The sequence below is a fragment of the Electrophorus electricus genome, chromosome 13, assembly GCF_041902795.1.
Source record: "Electrophorus electricus isolate QZ-2024a chromosome 13, ASM4190279v1, whole genome shotgun sequence".
Lineage (NCBI taxonomy): Eukaryota > Metazoa > Chordata > Actinopteri > Gymnotiformes > Gymnotidae > Electrophorus > Electrophorus electricus.
This window is the reverse complement of record NC_137509.1, coordinates 10,599,766-10,620,391: the sequence shown is the minus strand read 5'-3', so window position 1 is coordinate 10,620,391 and position 20,626 is coordinate 10,599,766. Positions and strand designations below refer to the sequence as shown.

General features: G+C 38.7%; 1 protein-coding gene across 7 annotated transcripts in view; it reads left to right on the top strand.

The window, feature by feature from the left end:
- The first annotated feature begins 2,216 nt into the window (after positions 1–2,216).
- Positions 2,217–20,626, top strand: part of znf638 (zinc finger protein 638) — a 29,490-nt gene continuing 11,080 nt past the window's right edge. For 4 of the 7 annotated variants that reach the window (XM_081725465.1, XM_081725466.1, XM_081725468.1 and 1 more), the window contains exons 1-6: positions 2,217–2,623; positions 16,148–17,672; positions 18,639–18,700; positions 18,789–18,827; positions 18,906–19,294; positions 19,407–19,624. In XM_081725465.1, the coding sequence (XP_081581591.1) occupies positions 2,433–2,623; positions 16,148–17,672; positions 18,639–18,700; positions 18,789–18,827; positions 18,906–19,294; positions 19,407–19,624 (2,424 nt within the window). In that variant the 5' untranslated portion in view covers positions 2,217–2,432. Of the gene's footprint in view, positions 3,064–12,879; positions 13,036–16,147; positions 17,673–18,638; positions 18,701–18,788; positions 18,828–18,905; positions 19,295–19,406; positions 19,625–20,626 lie in introns of those variants that run through there. The other 3 variants (XM_081725467.1, XM_081725470.1, XM_081725469.1) reach the window with 3 other exon arrangements.

Here is a 20,626-nt window from a genome sequence, read left to right as displayed (position 1 = left end):
TGAGCTGTTGCACTGCTACTGCTAATGTGCGTAAATTACAATTGCTGTCAGTGCAAGTGCCGGTGAGGACTGCTCTCAGGCGCTCTCTCACGCCCAGCAGCCACCAGAGGTGGGTAGAGCAGCCAAAACTGTACTCAAGTAAAGGTGCTGTTACTTTAAAGTAATAATTGCTCAAGTAGAAGTAAATGTAGTCATTTAAATTATTACTTAAGTAAAAGTAAGAAGGTATCTGTTAAAAAGACTACTCAAGTAGCGAGTTACCTCATCGGAATTTTATATATATATATATATATATATATATATATATATATATATATATATATATATATATATATATATTTGTACCACAAACTAATATGTGGTTCATAGTTCTTTTTATGCTGAATTCAAATCTGTGTTTAAGATGTTTCTCTCAGGCATGGTTTTTAAGTTAATTTTACAATAAGTTCATATTATTTATTCATAAATAAGGCTGTTATTACATTTAAAATATAAACAGTCTTGTACAGGTGTATGAATTTCACCAATATTAAACCCTCTTCAGTAGTAGTCTGCCAACACTGAGGGGCTCTATTTTCCTTGGTACCATAGACCTACTATCCATAACAGCACATGAGTACATTTATCTGACACTTTTATCCAAAGAAACTTACAGTTATGACTGAGTACAACTTGAGCAATTGAGAGTTAAGGGCCTTGCTAAGGTGTCCACTAGTTGCAACTTGGCAGTGGTGGGGCTTGAACCAGCAACCTTCCGATTATAAGTCAACTACCTTAACCACTGAGTATACTCGGTTGTAAACGATTTGTCCTCAGTTGACAGCTAAAAGCACTTTGGTAGCTCCCGTATAACTGAAAGAATAAACTGGCTGTGGAGAATTTCTGAAACCATATTTGGACTCGACCTGCAAAAATCCATAATAAACAGTTGTTTTTCTTTGCTCTGGGTCTTTGTCCTACTTAGTTCGTGTTGGTTTTTAATTTCGGCTACATAATGTGCGTATAACATAAGTCACAAGCATCACATTGGATTTTGTGATCACTTTGTGATTAGTACAGTTTCAGGGAATATTCCAAACTCTTGCCCGAGGTCACTTACTAGACATTTTGAAATTAATTAAATTTACATTGCAATTAGGCGACCGATCAGTCAGACCGGCTGGTTAGGTTCATTTTGTAATGAGATTGTTTCGATTTATCGCGTTACTTTCCAAGTATTTTCCGAGTAAATAAACGTTTACTAACCAAATAGTTTTAAATTCTTTTTTTTTTCTTCAGGTACCTAGAATTTTTGCATAGCAGTGTAGAGTATGTTTTACAGGAAAACAATCTGGCACGTACAATGCAACAAAAATCTTCTCATACGAGAACGGCTCCTTGTTTGCACGTGTTTCTTCAGGGTGAAATTCCTTGCATCCCAAGGCGCTGTGCCTTGCCGCCTGAGTGTTTGCATCCAAGCAAAAATATTAAAAAGCAGCATATTGAATCTACTTCCTACCACTTTCCGAGTCTACACGCAGAATGGCGACGTGTGGAATTGTGCAATCGATGTACGTTCGTATAGAGTACTTGTGCTTGAAAGCAAACCAGCTATAATAAGCCTAGAATCTGTCCTGGGTATGGATACAAGTGTGAAAACGTTGATATCGGACCACAGTTTACTTCCATATTGATAATGCATGTTAGTAGAGAGCACCGGTTTCACAGAAAATAATTTTTTTTAATGATATATTGGGACCTACTTTTCATAAATGTAATCATTTGACTCCCACGCTGGAAAATGTGACTGGTAGTTGCTCATTATGTCGATCTACTGTCCAGTTGTCTAATTTACTGAAGCAAAGCATTACCACCGTTACTACCCACCTCTGGCGGACAGTAAATATCAAGTCTAAAGTGAATTAAACATGCATTCATCTTGGAGAAGTTGTCATCCACTTATTATTTTTTATTATTCATTTGCATTTAGGTTCAAATTTTATTTTTAGTTCTAAAAATTACAGGGGCTTTGGTGACCTCATAAATAGCTACAGGCATGGTGCCAGTAGAGCAGTAAAAAACATGGTGAGAGAGTGTATCCCTATCAATGTCCTGCTTTTCTCTCTCTCTCTCTCTCTCTCTCTCTCTCTCTCTCTCTCTCTCTCTCTCTCTCTCTCTCTCTCTCTCTCTCTCTCTCTCTCTCTCTCTGCCTGCCTGCCTTCACTCTGCAGACATTTGGCATGTGACTCTTCTATGAGTTCACTACTCTGGGTGACTGGCCTACATGTCATGGAAATGCTGTCAGGACTCCCACTGCTCAGACAGACATGTGGATTACTGAAGGGAAATAATTTCTACAAAACCATTTTCTGCAATGGGACACTCAAATAGTTGCCAGATTAGTGGAGAAAGAATGGGAACACTTTGTTACTTCTGACCACTTATGAGAATCTATGTATGATAGTTGCCTGAAGGAGGTAATTTTTGGATCATTAATGTGCAATTCAATCCTCAGACTTCTAGATTTATACTTGTTTTTAGATTTAGATTTACTACTGATTTGCTACAGATTTGCTACTATTCTTTGGAAACACATTTTGCTCCCTGGATATCTCGCCACATCAATACCTCTTCTCCTCGGCAGGTACAAACGGATGATTGCATTACATTTTATTGCTGAAATCACCAAGACGACTATTAGTTCACTTTTGTCCCTAATGGGAATAAATAACTGACAGACACTGAATTTTCACTCTTTTACACGCTCAGCTTTTCAGAAGTTTTTCATAATATAGTTGTCCTTTTTGGAAAGTTCTGGTTGTCCTATTTTGGGAGTTGTCTGGTCTCTGCAGATTTTGAGAGCCTTCACATGAGTCTTTGTTGAGACCAAGGAAAAAGGGAGCAAGTGGACTGACTGGCCGGTTACATCCGACCACTCCACAGACATCTCGTAACAGAAGAAATGCTAAAAGGCAATGAGAAGTTTAACACCAAGTATGGAGTGTCGAACACTGTCATCAGTAATAGCACAAACAAAGCAATCAACACCCTGGCACTTGTAGCCAGACCTGATGTCTATAATAGGTAAGAAACTGTAAGACAATTTTAGTTGTTTCTTATATAATAGCTGTCAGTTGAGTTTTTGTAAGGGAACTTGGTTCTAAATCAACATAAAATAGGGGCTTCTATGTGCAGTATTAAACTAATGCAACATGAGTCTGAGATAAAAGTTAAAGAATGTTCTGTTGTGTAATTGCAACATAGTTCATTTTTTATGAAAAGTACCATGTCTTAGCACACCTTCATTAGTTCAGCTAACACGAAGCTCAGTATTTCAGTCTATTTGACATCGTTTTTTTATATTATAATACATGATTAGTACTATAGTCAGGCTTTGCTTGATGTTACCTCAATATCAATAAGGAGAAAGGGAACAGATTCTTTCTACTGAAAGCTCACCCTAGGGGATTAACACAGTTAGCTTGGAAATGTCACATGGAGAGATGCTGATGCTCTGATCATTCACAGTGAAGGTGCTTTGGTTTTGCAAGGGTAAGCGCACGTTCTTCCTGTTTCTTTCAGCACAAATGTCAGGGTGCTTTGAATAAACTAGTCTCTGTATAAGATGTGGATGTTCAATTTAAATTAATGTATAATCTCTAATACAGTTTCTTTTATGCTTTGTGTAACAACCTTTAGGGGCATTGTTTCAGACAGACATAATCTTGGTACAAACCTTGGGTTTAGATCATTACTACCTGTGTCTGTTTACACTCCCTGGACCTCATAAGAGGAAGACACTGGGGCTTGCTTCTTGTTTTATTCCTCATTTATGCTTCTCATTTCTAATTAAATTCAGTGCCATAATTTCTCTCTCTGCAGTATCAAAAAGGCAAAGTACTGTAATATTATGTGCTAGCCCATATTCATATAATACACGTATTAGTGGGATATTATAAGATGAAACCCACCATCTTGAATTCCAGTGTTAATTATTTAGCTGTTATTAATTAGTTATCTATATAACTATAATAATACTGAGTAATTCTGCACATATTCAAGTGCAGAATTAACTTATATTAAGGGGATTGAGGACACTGTGTCCCTAACCTTTCTTTCATTAATGACGGTGAGTGGGATGGTGCTCTCCAGCAGTTCCAGTAGCAGACTGGTGCACCCCCTGCTCCTCTATGATGTATGTAGGATCAAAGGATAAAAGACTTTGTTGTTCTAACCCTCAGTCACTTTTTCTCCTGCATGACTTCATTTCTGCCACTAACAAAGCTTCTCTTCTACTGTCTTGGTCAGCAGCCATCACTTTTTGAGCAAGTGGTGCAATCCTTCACATCCCACAGTTCCCTGCTCTTAGGCAGTGATATAAGAGAGACACAACGGATGCAGTGCAGGTGTCATATAATGTCTATAATGGCAGTGATATTAGAGAGACACAAAGGATGCAGTGCAGGTGTCATATAATGTCTATAATGGCAGTGATATTAGAGAGACACAAAGGATGCAGTGCAGGTGTCATATAATGTCTATAATGGCAGTGATATTAGAGAGACACAAAGGATGCAGTGCAGGTGTCATATAATGTCTATAATGGCAGTGATATAAGAGAGACACAACGGATGCAGTGCAGGTGTCATATAATGTCTATAATGGCAGTGATATTAGAGAGACACAAAGGATGCAGTGCAGGTGTCATATAATGTCTATAATGGCAGTGATATAAGAGAGACACAACGGATGCAGTGCAGGTGTCATATAATGTCTATAATGGCAGTGATATTAGAGAGACACAAAGGATGCAGTGCAGGTGTCATATAATGTCTATAATGGCAGTGATATTAGAGAGACACAAAGGATGCAGTGCAGGTGTCATATAATGTCTATAATGGCAGTGATATTAGAGAGACACAACGGATGCAGTGCAGGTGTCATATAATGTCTATAATGGCAGTGATATTAGAGAGACACAAAGGCTGCAGTGCAGGTGTCATATAATGTCTATAATGGCAGTGATATAAGAGAGACACAACGGATGCAGTGCAGCTGTCATATAATGTCTATAATGGCAGTGATATTAGAGAGACACAAAGGATGCAGTGCAGGTGTCATATAATGTCTATAATGGCAGTGATATTAGAGAGACACAACGGATGCAGTGCAGGTGTCATATAATGTCTATAATGGCAGTGATATTAGAGAGACACAAAGGCTGCAGTGCAGGTGTCATATAATGTCTATAATGGCAGTGATATTAGAGAGACACAACGGATGCAGTGCAGGTGTCATATAATGTCTATAATGGCAGTGATATTAGAGAGACACAAAGGATGCAGTGCAGGTGTCATATAATGTCTATAATGGCAGTGATATTAGAGAGACACAAAGGATGCAGTGCAGATGGCATATAATGTCTATAATGGCAGTGATATTAGAGAGACACAACGGATGCAGTGCAGGTGTCATATAATGTCCATAATGGCAGTGATAATGCACTGGCCAACAGCCAAGCCTGGTCTCTGCAGCTTACAGAAATGTTGATAAACGTACATTATCTGACCTGCCATTTTGACTAGCTTGGTGTGGTAAATATAGCCATTCCAACTGTAATTAATTGCAGGGATGAACAGGTTTGCAAAGTTGCTATCAAAAATATTTTGCAAACGTAATATTTTTGAGTGAAATAATTTAATCCATTATCATGTTAAAATTGAAGTGTACTTATGTGCACTGGCATTTGACATTTACTTACAATGGCTGTGTGGGACTCTGATCTAGTGGAGCTCACAAATGTCCACTTTGACATTCTCTTAAATTCCATTACCACCATTACACTCAGTCTTTTGTTGTCTGTTTTTCTCCATCAATACCATTCCATTCCCACTACATTATATGGGTTGAGCTACCCAAAAGTGTATATTTGCAACAACACAAAAATATGTAACATTTACATTTATGACTTTACGACATTTACAATGCTATTATCCAGAGCGACTTACAAACGTGCTTTGTCATTTTCTCATAGAATACCTCCTAGCCAGTACAGGTTAGATTCAAGAACATACTGTTCTTGATTTTCTTTCATGGACACACATTATCATTGTGCTCCTTCTTAGAATGAACATGTGGATTGAAAGGGCAGCCATTTCAAACAGCTAAGCGTAAACTCGATATAAGTGTGGCATACACCACACAGCTGTGCTCATAAATTCAAGCCATGAGTTGTCTCATGAGAGGAGATACTTAGGCGTTCAGCATCACCCTGAATATGTGACCTTCACATCACAAAGTCTGTGCTATGTGGTTAAGATCTTGGGTAATATAACATCGAAGGGAAAGAAAGGAAGAATGAAACAAAACGGAAACAAAGCATAAGGAAGTGCATGTTATAAAAGCTGATATGATTGGTGTTCATCTTTTCTCAGAAACGGAGCTAATTATTTATGATATTATTTATGTTACTAATTATTTATGATATGAATACCAGATGTATAAATATGATGTGGCTTTCTATAAAAGCTCAGATAAAGACTAAGATGGCATTTTTTAAGAAGCGTTTTTATACTGGAAGCTTTTTTTTTGTTTTTTTGCTCCAGGATTTTGTCTATGAATGAATGTTAACAAAGTAAATAACAGGGAATTACGTCTAATTATGTCTTCATTCAGGTTTTTCCTCAGCTTCTGTGTGTTTGTGGCTATGTATTTGTGGGTGTGTTCATGTAACATATTCCTCTTTTCATCTAAATAATCTTTTCATTCTGCAAGGACCCAAGCTGTCAGCTGATGGTTTATCTCATCTTAATATAGTGCTTAAAACTCCGGATTGATTACACTAATTTACCTCTGAGTCATCAATTTTAATTCTGGATCAACATAGGCTTTGCAATATCCATTACTAGATTATTCATGTAATAAAAGAATGAAGAAATTGTGGAAATCACTGCACAACAGTTAAAAATTTTCCTTTATCTGTAAGTATACATCTCAGTTTAAGATCAGTTGCAGCTGTCACAACTTACTGCCATATTTCCTATACATAATGCATATATGATACAATGATACAGTGTATACTGAAACACAGTAAAATTACTTCATGACAACAGAAGCTCACATAAGTTTAGATACAGCTTTAACACTGACTCCTGTATGTCAAAAACACTTTGAGACATACAGGAGTGCTACAGTGTAGCGAGTACAGTAAACAAAGCTTAGTATTTATTCTTTTGCACCAGGCAAAACTTAGCATTTATTCTTTGGCAATGTGTTACGTTTGATATATGAAATCTTATGCTATCAATTAATGATCACAATCAAATCATGTCCTATGAGAAGCAAATCTATACCCAGCTTCAATAATAGCAGGTGGTGATTTTCAATGGCATATTTCCTAATAGTAATGCATTTTTCTCCTAAAAATAGCAGAACTTTGAAACTAAACTCAGTTATACTAAAGTTCAAATGTCTCAGAGTCAAAGATACTTTGCGGGTAATATACAGTTTATTTTTTCCAAGAGTCTTAGGTTTCTATAAGCCTGGAGTCTCAGCGTGATCAGCATGTGTTTGTCAAACATATGACTTGTGTGTCCTTGACACTTTGCAACCAGCACAGTGACCTCAGATGAAGATAAATCTATATCTGGGTCCTATAATTTATGAATTCCCATTTCAGAGGGCTTGCATGTGTTTTAGTATGTGTTTATGGACTCATGTGTGTCTGTTTGTGTGTGCATTTGACTTGTGATGGATTGTCACCTTATCTGGGGTTGGTTCCAGCCCTATGCTTCCCAGATAGGCTTTGGCACCTCCACGACCCTGAACTAGATTAAGCAGGTTTAGAGGATGAATAAATCAATTATTAACCAATATGACAGAAGCATTATTTAGAGATGCACTGATGCATCTTATGTATTTTGAAAGTGTTGTGTCTACAGATCTAGACACAACACGAAACCACGAAAATGAGACTTCCCCAGTGATCAGGTCGCAGAAGTTTAAATTATACTTACCAATATAGCTGAGAAAATAAGCATGTTTCTATCTGATTTTTAATTATCTAATTTTAATGATCTAATTTAAATTTAGTTTGGGTAGTTGGCTAATTCTGTTTCATGTAAGAAAACTGTTAACAACTTCCAGGACAGTTGTACCTTTTATGGTCTGAAATGTTTGTACTAAATATGCTGCCTTTTATCATTATTTTGATATCACAGTCAAATAGGACAAATGGTGGATTTGAATAAGTTGTTCTGTGACAATATTATCTTCTGCTCATTAAAATATAGATACTGAAGAATTGGACAGTTAAGCACTGCTAAAAACACAGCTTTAAATACAGCTCAGTGGAAGGAAGACGTATTTTATCGACACTATTACAAGTAAATGTCTCACCCACACATTTTGAGATACGAAAATGTGAGATAAGAATAGTGGATGCGTGTGGCCTGAAACTGAAAATGTGAATCTCCATAAAGAATAAGAAGTGATGAAACCACAAACGACAACTCGAATAAACTTGTCTTTTAATCAAAAATTATAACCACAGCAAATGTATACTGTGAAAACACACAGACAAAGTGTGTGAGATAAATCAAGAGCAGGCTTGAGACAAAATGATGAGGTAGTTTTAACTATATATTTATTTTATAAACTACAAATTGTTAGCATGTCTATGAATGTTATATTCCAATCCTTCTACCACTATTTGTAAAGTGTTAAAGTGACTAATAACCCATTACTTACTCTTAAAGCCAGTCTTGGCAGACTATGATTTAGTTTGATAAGGAGGATATAATAAGACTTTGAGGCAAGCATGCAAACTGCTACACTTCAGCTGAATAGCTGATGAGCTCATAGTATCAGTGGGGGCTGTGGAGAGGCTCAGGTGATGAGTGCTGAGTGATACGTCTTCCCTGGAGCCCTGGGGTCTGTTTGCTTTCATTATGCCCAATTAACAGGTTCATGGAGGCCCCTAACATTTGGCGTTGTGTGCGGGCTGCCAGAGGGACACGAATGGCAAATGGTGTCATATCACTTGCACTACAAGAACCCATGTTGATGATTACTTATAAACAAATGCTTAGGGGAGGGGGTGACAAAATAACAGATTGAGTGATCACTATAAATATATACAACAATACCTTTCAACTACTTCTCTCTCTCTCTCTCTCTCTCGCTCTCTCTCTCTCTCTCTGTCACTCTCTCTCTCTCTTTCATTTCTCAGTTTGCATTGTAGCTAGCCCTCTCTCTCTCTCTCTCTCTCTCTCTTTCTTTCTCTCTCTCTCTCGCTCTCTCCCCCTCTCTCTCTCTCACAGGGGCTTACCTGCTTTTTACTGATAACTGCTTTTGGAATCTGCAGTAACTGGACGTCCACTATGAGAGTTCACTTATGACTAGTACCATATATGCAGACAAAGAGAAGAGGATATAAGAGAAAAAACAGATGACAGAATAATGCAAGAGTGAGATGAGTGCTTGGACTTGGTGATAGGACTGGTTTATGGGAAGAGTAGGGATGGATTACAATACTGAGAAAATAATTCTCTTTGGGAACTTTATGGCTATGAATATTTTAAAGGAAAATCTTAATTTCTCATAGAATATCACACACAACCTAAAATTAGCACACCCAGTCTTGTTCTAGGAGATAAACCAGTCCCATTTCACTCGCATTAAGAAAAAGAGACTAATCTGTTTTCTAGTGTGATCGATTAAAGGAACTGGGCTAGTGGATTAAGATAACTTGTACTTGTTGTCTGATGTCCACTGGGGGATGGCAAATAAACTTACGTTCAGAATATACTTAGTGCTCAGGAGAGCCCAAATAACCACTTCCAGGGATAAGACAGTACAGCAAGTGAATGTGTGTGTGAATGTGTGTGTGAATATGTGTGTGAATGTGTATATGTCCATTTTTATTCTACTTTACAGTGAATTTTGTGTGAGAACATGAACACAACCAAATGAAACACTTGTTCATACAGTTCAGCTACCCTCACAAATATGTGTATCAGTGAGCAATAACTGGAAAAGAGACATAACCTACTCATGTGAATCAGATGGAAACAATTTATGAGTAGGCTAGCATGCTTCACCCTTAACCACATAACTTAATTTGCCCCAGTAACTTGACTCAGTCTCAGATAAAACATGACCCCTGGAGTCATGGTGAGATGGGACTGGAGGTTAAGGTCTTCAGTACACTCACATACCCACTTAGAGCTGATGAACCTGACAATATGTGATCTTTTCTTGCTTTCTAGCATTTCCTCTAAATTACAGTTAATGTAGAACAGGGGTGTCATTAAGAATGGGCTTCCGGGTTTAACCCCCAATGTTTCGATAATGAGTCCCTGAATAATTTTTTCCATGTCAGGTTTATTCAAATAGTGCATTTTACACTACATTAAATTAAAAAATGTACACTGCAGGGTGGAACCCTGAATCTTTACATGCCAAAGCCCATACCCCTGTTGAAAAACATTAAACAATATTTTACCATTGTCATACAGTGAGATGTGTTTTTGTCCATGTATCAAAACAATTATGCAATCACAGTTTTCCTTTGTCCCGTTTCTCTAGAAGCCAGAAAGGTTGTTGCTATGTACGTAGCCCTTGGACTTAGCCAATCAAAGAGAAATGTTGACGTCAAGAAAGGGTTAAAACGGGGTTACAATTTTGTAATGGAGCCAAAATGCTTTAGTTGCATTTTAGTTCTTAATCTAGTTGAATGACATTACTCAAGTTACTTCTCTGAGACATGACATTATCTGAGACAAATTTAGAGCAGACCATAACTAATCAGTCCCAAAATATGTATGCATTCACACCTCTATGATTATTTTAAGCCTCTTGATGCTGATTGGTTCACAATATTATGTGTCCAACATCTAAACTGCACTACATAGTATTATGGAAGTTGAATAAAAATGTTACAGTTACATAAGCTATACTTTTTTACTGTAAGTAAGGCAATAGAGTTAAACAAAGTTAGTTACATTAAAACCACTCTTGAGAAGTAGCTATTTTTTCTACAATTAACACCTAGTTCAGTAGCAAATCTGGTAACTATCCACAAGACACACAAAAATGTCTTACCTATTTATAAAGTGCACCTTTCACACTTAATGGCCTTATGACAACAGTTGTAACATTTACCTGACACGTTTATCCAAAGCAAATAACAATTATGACCAAGTACAACTTAAGCAACTGAGGGTTAAGGGCATTGCTCAGGGGCCCAACAGTGGGAACTTATACCAGAAATCTTCTGATTACAAGCCAAGCACCTTAACAACTGACCTACCACAGCCCCCATAGCTGATACCAGTTTGATAAAGCCCATGAAAAATGCAATGTTAATAAATCTCTAGTTTCAGTTGCTAAAGTAGGAGAGTAACATTTGGGAGCCTGAATGCCCAGATACCAAAGCCCATACCCCTGTTGAAAAACATTAAACAATATTTTACCATTGTCATTTCAAATGCTCAGATACAGTGAGATGTGTTTTTGTCCATGTATCAAAACAATTATACAATCACAGTTTTCCTTTGTCCCGTTTCTCAAGAAGCCAGAAAAGTTGTTGCTATGTACGTAGCCCTTGGACTTAGCCAATCAAAGAGAAATGTTGACGTCAAGAAAGGGTTAAAACGGGGTTACAATTTTGTAATGGAGCCAAAATGCTTTAGGTGCATTTTAGTTCTTAATCTAGTTGAATGACATTACTCAAGTTACTTCTCTGAGACATGACATTATCTGAGACAAATTTAGAGCAGACCATAACTAATCAGTCCCAAAATATGTATGCATTCACACCTCTATGATTATTTTAAGCCTCTTGATGCTGATTGGTTCACAGTATTGTGTCCAACATCTAAACTGCACTACATAGTATTATGGAAGTTGAATAAAAATGTTACAGTTACATAAGTTATACTTTTTTACTGTAAGTAAGGCAATAGAGTTAAACAAAGTTAGTTACATTAAAACCACTCTTGAGAAGTAGCTATTTTTTCTACAATTAACACTTAGTTCAGTAGCAAATCTGGTAACTATCCACAAGACACACAAAAATGTCTTACCTACCTAAGTGCACCTTTCACACTCATTGGCCTTATGACAACAGTTGTAACATTTACCTGACACTTTTATCCAAAGCAATTTACAATTATGACCAAGTACAACTTAAGTGCATTGCTAAGGGGCCCAACAGTGGGAACTTGGCAGTGGTGGGGCTTGAACCAGCAACCTTCAGATTACAAGCCAAGCACCTTAACAACTGACGTACCACAGCCCCCATAGCTGATACCAGTTTGATAAAGCCCATGAAAAATGCAATGTTAATAAATCTCTAGTTTTAGTTGCTAAAGTAGGAGAGCAACATTTGGGAGCCTGAATGCCCAGATGCAAAACATGTGGCCTTTAAATGTTTTGTCATTTACAACTATGGCAGAACTCTCTTTGAGCAATGGAGAGTTAAAGCCCTTGCTCAGGGGCCCAACAGGAGCAACTTGGCAGGGGTAGAGCTTGAACTAGAAACCTTCTGACTATTAGTGTAGTATTTAACCACTGAACTACCCTTGCCTTAAGGCAATAATGAGCATTTGGTCAATTGCTATAGCTGAGTCCCTTACATCCTCGGATATATACCAGGAAATGTAATCAACAAAACCTGCACTTCTCAGAAAAAGCCTGACACCGTGTGGACATTATGAGACGTGGCAATGCCTCTCATAACCTGTTTACTTATAATAGCTGTACCATAACAGCCCATTTATCTTTAAATTGTACTTACCCAAAGAGTTCGTTGGAAGGTGAGGGGTATTTATTTCTTAAGCGTATAAACATAGTTACTCCATTACTTAGTCTGAATCGGCTTTCGTTTGGTTCTGAGATCATTCGATCTGGTCTGCGGAGGCAACAGTGAAGCGCTAGGGCGGAAGTGTGGGCGAAGAGCAGCTACCAAGAATCTGAGCGTACGAGAAATTTGAGTATCAAGTGACTTAAAACGAAGGCTTGTTCCATCACATCAACTTAGATATTAAACACGAGGTATGTTTTTATGGTAGTCAGAGGACAAATGTAACCAAGCTGTCCATTCGGAGATGTTCTTTACCAATGTCTATAATGCAATAATAATAATAATCATCATCATCATCATCAAAAATGCCGTCTCGTAGCGGTAGCTAAATGGGTTACGCTTGTCCAGTAGGCCACACATAGGCCTACAAATGTGTTCTCAACCTGCAAAATCCATGTTTTGTTTAAATATGGGTTGTGTATATTGCCCTTTCATGCTCGTTTAACTGGCTTTGACAAATACGAGCATTTGGTTAGCAAGGTGTTGATACACAGCATTTCAGGCTCTTCAGTTTGCAGTCGCTAGCTAACCTACCTAGGTCCACTGTTAACTAGCTAACGCTAACTAGTTAGGTAATGTTCCAGTGGCGAAGAATACCAAAATCTAATTCACAAATCGACAACATATTTAAAATTCCGATTACGTCTCGAAAACTGTCGGTGTTCTTTACAATATAAAACATGTTTCATGTCGAGTGTAATTGGTACCTCTATGCAACGTAGCTAGCTAGCTAACGCTAGCTAACCAAGATTACTGAATGGTACCCATCATTACAAATGAGAAACAGGGTCATTTACGGTTTGTAACCGTACGAATATTTGCCAAACTATTCGTGATGTGGACGTTCTTAGTCTCATAAGACCAGTTTCCAAGTCGCAAATTACAAACTTGATTTACCAGTGACGCTGCAGTTTAATGGACATGGCAACATTGGACATCGCTGGGTCCACGTCCGGGAAAACGGCCTGTGTCGTTTTAGCGATTAACGAAACAACGAGAAAAAAAAACGGTTCAGAATAATTACAACGAGAAACAAAATTTGAGTCTTTTTTGCTTCCCAAACTAAAATACGTAGACCTTTTGTAGTGCGTTTTGTGCTGAATTAGAATGTGATTTTCCATTTTTTTTCAACTTGGAGGGGACCGTTTTACTTGGTGACGCTTATCCATAAAATACAAAATGGAAAGAGAAAAGAAGAAAAGGAAACTACGGGTGATGGAGAATCCTGAAAATATGTTTGGATTCAGTATGCAAAACGACATCATAAACGGGTATTGGTCTGCAGGAAGCAAAATCACTGTTGAGCAGTGTTGGAGGACAAATGTTTTAAATTGGTGTGCCCAGCTTCGGTGTTTGACATGGCTAGCGCCCTGCAGCGTTTAAATCTCTTTGACCTGAGATGGGCATCCCTAGTTTAAATAATTCCTTAACATCTGGTAACATCATTGTTTACTGATGTAAGACACAGGTTTAAACTCTCTTAATTGTCGCGTGTGAATGAAAGCTTTGCTTTTATTTAACAAATATTTTATCGAACAGAGTTTAGGAAATTGAAATACATGCTATACAAAAATTAAAATTCAAGTTATCACTTTAAAAACAAAGAGCACCTGTATTTAAGATGTCCTTTATGTATAAAAATATGAGAGAACTATAGGCTCTCTAGCTGTTCGTGATTGCGCTCTGGGTTTAAAATGTTTGTTTGTTTGTTTTTTTTGTTTTTTTTGTTTTTTTAATGGCTAAAATATTTTTTATAGTAACCTAATCTTTGCTTTTGTATGTTTGCTTGCTTAAAATATTCCTACTTCCTTATGGGTGATAAATCTAAATGTTTTTTCCTAATAACCAAGAAAAATCAGTTTAAGAAACTGTAGTTTATCATGCTAGCATTTGACAAACATGGTTAAGCATTCAGCAAATAGAAGTGTCTGAGAGAGAGGGCCGGGATGGGAGAGAACATATCAATGGTGATAAATCCACTTCACTTGAAATATGTCTTGTTCTAGAACGTGTTTTTGAGCTAATCCAAGTTCAAATCTAAACTAATGCAATATGATTAGGACACTGACAGATGGTACTCTGAATGTTTGAGGTATGTAGTAGATGGGTGGTTGCCAATGTGAAGTACCACACTTAGCAAAGACATCTAGTGCGTGGATAAAAATTACATGTGGTTACATGATGATTTCATGCTTTGAAAAACATGTTGTGCTGCTGTCCTTCCATGCCAGAAGGGACCATAGTTATTAGAAGGTGATATCCATGTCCTCGGTATGTAATGCTGAGTATGGATATGTGGAGGTTTTAATGTCTGGTCGTGGGTGCCAGTGGTGTAAGGTCAGGTGCTGTTTGCTTCAGAGTAACTTGTATTGTGGAATAGTTGCAGTCAGATAATTGACCTAATTCCCAGGCAGAAATGGGTATATTTGGTTACCTAAAGACAAATTTAATGTGTGTTGATTTTAAAGGTTTATTAATTAACTGGTAACAGAATAGGGCAATATGTATTGTTAGATTCTGTAATGGAAAGAGACATCTTATATAAATCTGTCAAATTAAAATTATATGGTCCTTTTGTTTCATGTCCACTTATATTTCAGTCCTATATGGCATTTAGTTTACCACTTGACGCTAAATATAATCTAATTAGTGTTGCTGACCTGCTTTTGTTTTGCAAAGTTCTTGCAAGCCCTTTTTACTGCTTGTTTTGTAAGGATGTTGCCTTAATTAATGTTTTTAAATACATACTTGCTTTGTCATTCCCCCTCTCCCCCAACTCAGTGAAGGCTATCTATTTGGATGTGCGGCCATCAGCCTGTTTTAAGAATTTAAAAAAGTAGCTTGTTTGAATTCAGGGATACTGACTGTGAAGAAAGATCTACACAAATGATTAGGCCGCCTTGGGAAAAGTAACCTTTCTGCCTTTAAAGTGTTTTACCTCACGAAACCTTAAGTTGTATGTTAACAGAATAATAATGATTTCTATTCTGTTAACTTACTATTTGAGGCTAAATTAACTGATCTTTTTTTTGTGTAAGCCCCCCAATGCACGCAGCTTATGAGGTTATTTTTATACCTTAAGCAATGCTAAATGTTCTGTAATTTGTTTGCTTACAGTTTTCCCCCTTCAGTGAAAACCAGAAATGCTAGGTCAACACTAGCTCTGGATGCAATAGAGGGAGAAACTTTAAATGTGTTTGACAGAGGGGGAAAGAAAAATCGGTCTTGCTGCCGTTACTCTGTCTGGACCTCTTGACGGCAAGCCAGTAATCCTGTTTATGTTTTTCCCCTCAACTTTTTCAGCTTTGCATTGTTCTTGGAAAATTGTGTGCCCCTCGTTAGGAATTGCCTGACCACCATTGGGAGTCCACCTCTTTTTGGCCCTGCCTCTCTCCAGTTGGCCCAGATAAAGGCTCAGCTGGCGCTTCACCAGCTGAATGTGATAGCTGCCAGAAACGTAACTCCCCCTCTTATTGCTTCACCTGCCCTGACCTTGCTAAACCTTCTCAAGGTTACCATGTCCCATCCAATGTATAATGCCCGTGGGGGACCATTTTCGAGTGGCCAAAGATCTGTGGTAAGCGGGCAGTATGGTCTTGAGTCACAGTCAGGTCTGGACCTAGGTGGAGCTCGTCTTGGTTCTGACTCCATGTCTGGTTCTCGTGGGGGAATGATGGTAAACCAGCAGATGACTTTTCCTCTGGGACAACGTCAGTCACAGGTGTCCCAGGCCCTTGATGCTACTATAGATATGAACATTCGTGAAGCACGTGAGGAGGTTCGCCTGCTCACCCAACTGCTCCAACAGCCAAAGTCAGCCGATCCCCGCTTGAGGAAAGACATTAGAGATGAGGTGCTTTCTCCAGGCACCGCTAGTTATGCAGCAAGTAACGTCCCGGGAAGATCTGACGAAGTGGACTGGACTTGTTTCCAGGCCCCCAGTAAACTTTTTGCTTCCTCAAGTGTAGGTCAATCATCCAGTTCTTCACAGCTGTTCCAGTCTTCAGGTTTTGGAGGGCCAAGTGGTTTGGACAGCCAGCTGCCTGCTGAACACCAGCCTACACGCTATACTTCAGAGAGTGCAAGCAGCATCTTGGCAAGCTTTCACCTCTCAATTGAGGACCTTGAGCTCCTTAGCCACTACCCTGATGATCAGCTGACTCCAGACAACCTGCCGTTCATTTTGCGTGACATACGCATGCGCAAGGCCAAGAGAAATGTCCCCGACCCTGATATGCGGTCCTCTTCTGATCTTATGGTGTCTGAGGCAAGACAAAGTAAAGTCATCGATTACAGACATTCTAGTAAGCTTGGTTTCCCTGATGAGAAACCAGACAGCTATACACGTGACCACCTTACTAAAGAGTCACCCAACTATGGGAGGGAAGTCTCTGGGTCCCCCTTCCGGGCTGTTGACATAGTGAAGCACCCACAGCAAAAACCGACTGCCACGGTTCCTGCCCAGGCTTCAGTTATGCTCACAAAGCTTCAGCAAACTCCAGCAATGGATCCTCGATCTGCTTCTCAGACCTTGGAGATGCAAAGTGCCAAGACAATCCCTGGAAGACTGCCTGCATCCACACCATCCATCAGTCGACCTCCACAGATTCCACCACTTCTGGCTGTTGGTCACTTGGGTTCAATGGCCACCATGGTCTCTGGAAGTCCAAAGCTCTCCTGGCCTCCTGCATTTCCTCCACCTCAAATGACTGCTCCAGCAACAAAGAGGCTGCCAACTCCCACCATGATGAATGATTACTCGGCTGCTACTCCAAGAATCTTTCCCCATACATGCTCTCTGTGTAACATAGAATGTGTCCAGATTAAGGTGAGTGTATTCCCATACCATAGAGTTTCATTTATGAAACATTGTTATTAAATTTCATGTCGACATTCTCTGGGTTGTGTGAAGTGAGTCATTGTTTTGAGTGTGTTGCCTCACAATAAACTAAAACTGTAATAATGAAATAAACATGAAATAAAATGAAAAAATAATTAATGTAAAGTAATCAAGTTGAGTTGAGTTGTTTATGCTTTTGTAAATTAAATTGAAGTGAAATGATACCAAAACCATAGGCCATAAAATCCACAAGTCTTAGAAGAAACATTGTGCTGTAAACGTCAGACTAGTATATAAGTGTAAAGAAGAAACAGAAGACTTGCCGGGTTTTTCTCAGCCATGGGTTATTTCGGTTCTTGTTGGAGAGAAGATTGTTGGCGTATTTCAAGAAGACCTAATGCACCCGCTGATCGGACTGGTGATGGGGCTAATTTTAGCCCCGAGATGTGGACTGAACATCACGGAACATGAAAAATGAAGTGGATATACTGTGAGAAGAAACCACAATTGGACCTTTTTGATTTTTTTTTTTTTTTTACCTCATTTCCTGGATTATGAATCTGGATTTTTTTTGTGTGTGTACGATCTAGTCTGTGCATGAGGACTATTATTTTAAACTCCAAATTATGATTCACTTTTGTTCTCTTTTTTTTTTCTTTAAAAAAAACTTACATATTGCAGGTTTAGGACTGAGTTTCAGAGTTTGAAGTTTTTTTGAAAAGACTAGAACTTCAGTTATATGCATTACAGGTTCTTTTTATGCATGCTATTGTATTTAATTTGGTTAAGCAGTGTTTTGTCTTTATTGTCCCCTTCTCCCTCCCTCCCTGCCCCCCCCCCCCCCTTTTATTGGGGTCTACCCTGAATGTTTAGGTAGCAGACTGAGGTTGTATACTTATGTATGTAAAGAAAAAATAAGGGAAAAAAAACTTTTTTTTTTTTTTCTGGTGACAGGATTGGATTGAACATCAGAACACAAATCTTCACATTGAGAATTGCAGGCGTCTCAGAAAACAGTGAGCTAAGATTTCTATTTATTTTCTCTGTTTTGATTAGTCTTTGTATCAGAGGTTTCAACTAATTGCAAAATGGGTATTTTTGTAGATATCCTGATTGGAGTGTTGAGGCAATTCCTGTTACCAGGTGAATATGATTTGATGTCTTTGTAATGTTGTAAACCTCCCCCTCCAAAATTAACTAATTAAATGCACATTTTCACAGGACTGAGCCAAAGTTGGAACGGCGTAGTCCAAAACATCGCACCCGTTCGCATTCCTACTCCAGAACTCCTAGCCCGAAGCGGCACCATGGGACGTCCAGTCGCCGCCAACGTTCTCGTTCCCGATCAAGGTCACGGAGTCCTCGGCGGTATCGGCGCTCCCGTTCCCGAAGCAGGTCCTTGTCTCCCCCGAGGAAGACTCGTGCCTGTTCACCCCCGTACCGGCGAAGGTCTCGCACCCCTCCAGGGCACCGGTCAAGATCCCCGGTCTACAGCAGGCGCTCTCCTGTACGGAGCTCTCGTAGAGCGAGCCCCCGTCGAAGTAGTCCTCCTCGCCAGCAGAGGCCAAGCAGTAGTGAGAGACTGGCAAAAAAACTTCTTGAGTCCTCAGGTAAGTCCTCACCATGCATTTTGAAAAGGGGTGTGACCAAATTTGTTCTGCTCCCCTGCCCCTATTTACTCTCTTTTAAAAGTCACATGCTGTGTATTGTTTGTGCCTATAGCTGAACTGTCCTCAGTGACCAGCAGTAGTACTCTGAAGGCTATGGTGGAGTCGTTGGCCCCAGCACTCCTTGCTGAGCTGGCCAAAAAGAGGAGCACATCCTCCTCTTTGTCAGTCAAGAGTAGCAGCAGTACAAAGCGGTCCTCCTCTCCCTCCTCCAAACGAAGTGAATCCTCCAAGCCAAGCAGCTCATCTGCCTCAAAGGCCACTTCTTCCAAGGTAGTTAATGCGACATTTTTGTTAAATTGTATTAATTTTATTAAGAATTAGTGTTTATTGTGCTGAGAAAATGATGGATTTTGTATGTATGATTTCATGAGTGTAGACACAGAAGCCATAGATTAGACCAAGCTGCACTTGCTTATTTGTGCATTTCTAACCCTATATTCAAGGTGCCCACGGGTCCTTACAGTTGTCTTAAATTACATTTGAGAAATTTAAGGCATTAATAAGTATTCAGTTATCTTAAATATGAAATTGCGTGGCCATAATTTTTTAAAAATTCAGACACGTATTATTAAATTGCGAAAATGAAATTCCTTTGACTAACACAGTTAGTCACAGTCACTGATTGTAAATCTGATATAATTGGTTAAGAGATTTGTAGCGCAAGTTTGTTTCCATACTTAAGTTAGGTCGGAGAACACCCAGTGAAGACAGCTAGGAAACTGTTCGTTTGTCAAGCTTGTGCATCATCAGAAGAGAAATTTACTCAATCAAAAAGAAATTTACTGGGATAGCTTAGACATTTTTAAAAACTTTATTATCACATCACATTAATGTTTCTACATTGTAAACCTGTCATTTTTGTTAGAGGTTTGGAGATAGTGTCAGCGCCAGCATTGTCGCACAGCTGGAAGAAAGATTAGTTTAGTCCATCAGCTAACTAGCTACTCTTATGAATAACTTGTAACACTAATTATGTCCATCTGGATGAGGGGAAAAAAATATCTAGGAACACAGATTTATCAAGTAACATTTCTGGTCCTGCTCCAACTTGCTAGAATGTACACTGCCAAAGGCAATAGCGAGCAGTGTTGAAACTCGAGAAGAAGTTCTAACTTGAGGCCTTTTCATCTGGCGCTATCCATCTCAACATGTTTCACTCAGCTTATATCTGTAGCTTTGCTATATATATTGCAAATTTGGCTGGAAATCCTCTCAGAAATCAGATCATTAGCTTTTGCTTTACCTGTGTTAGTTACATTTGAACATTACAAT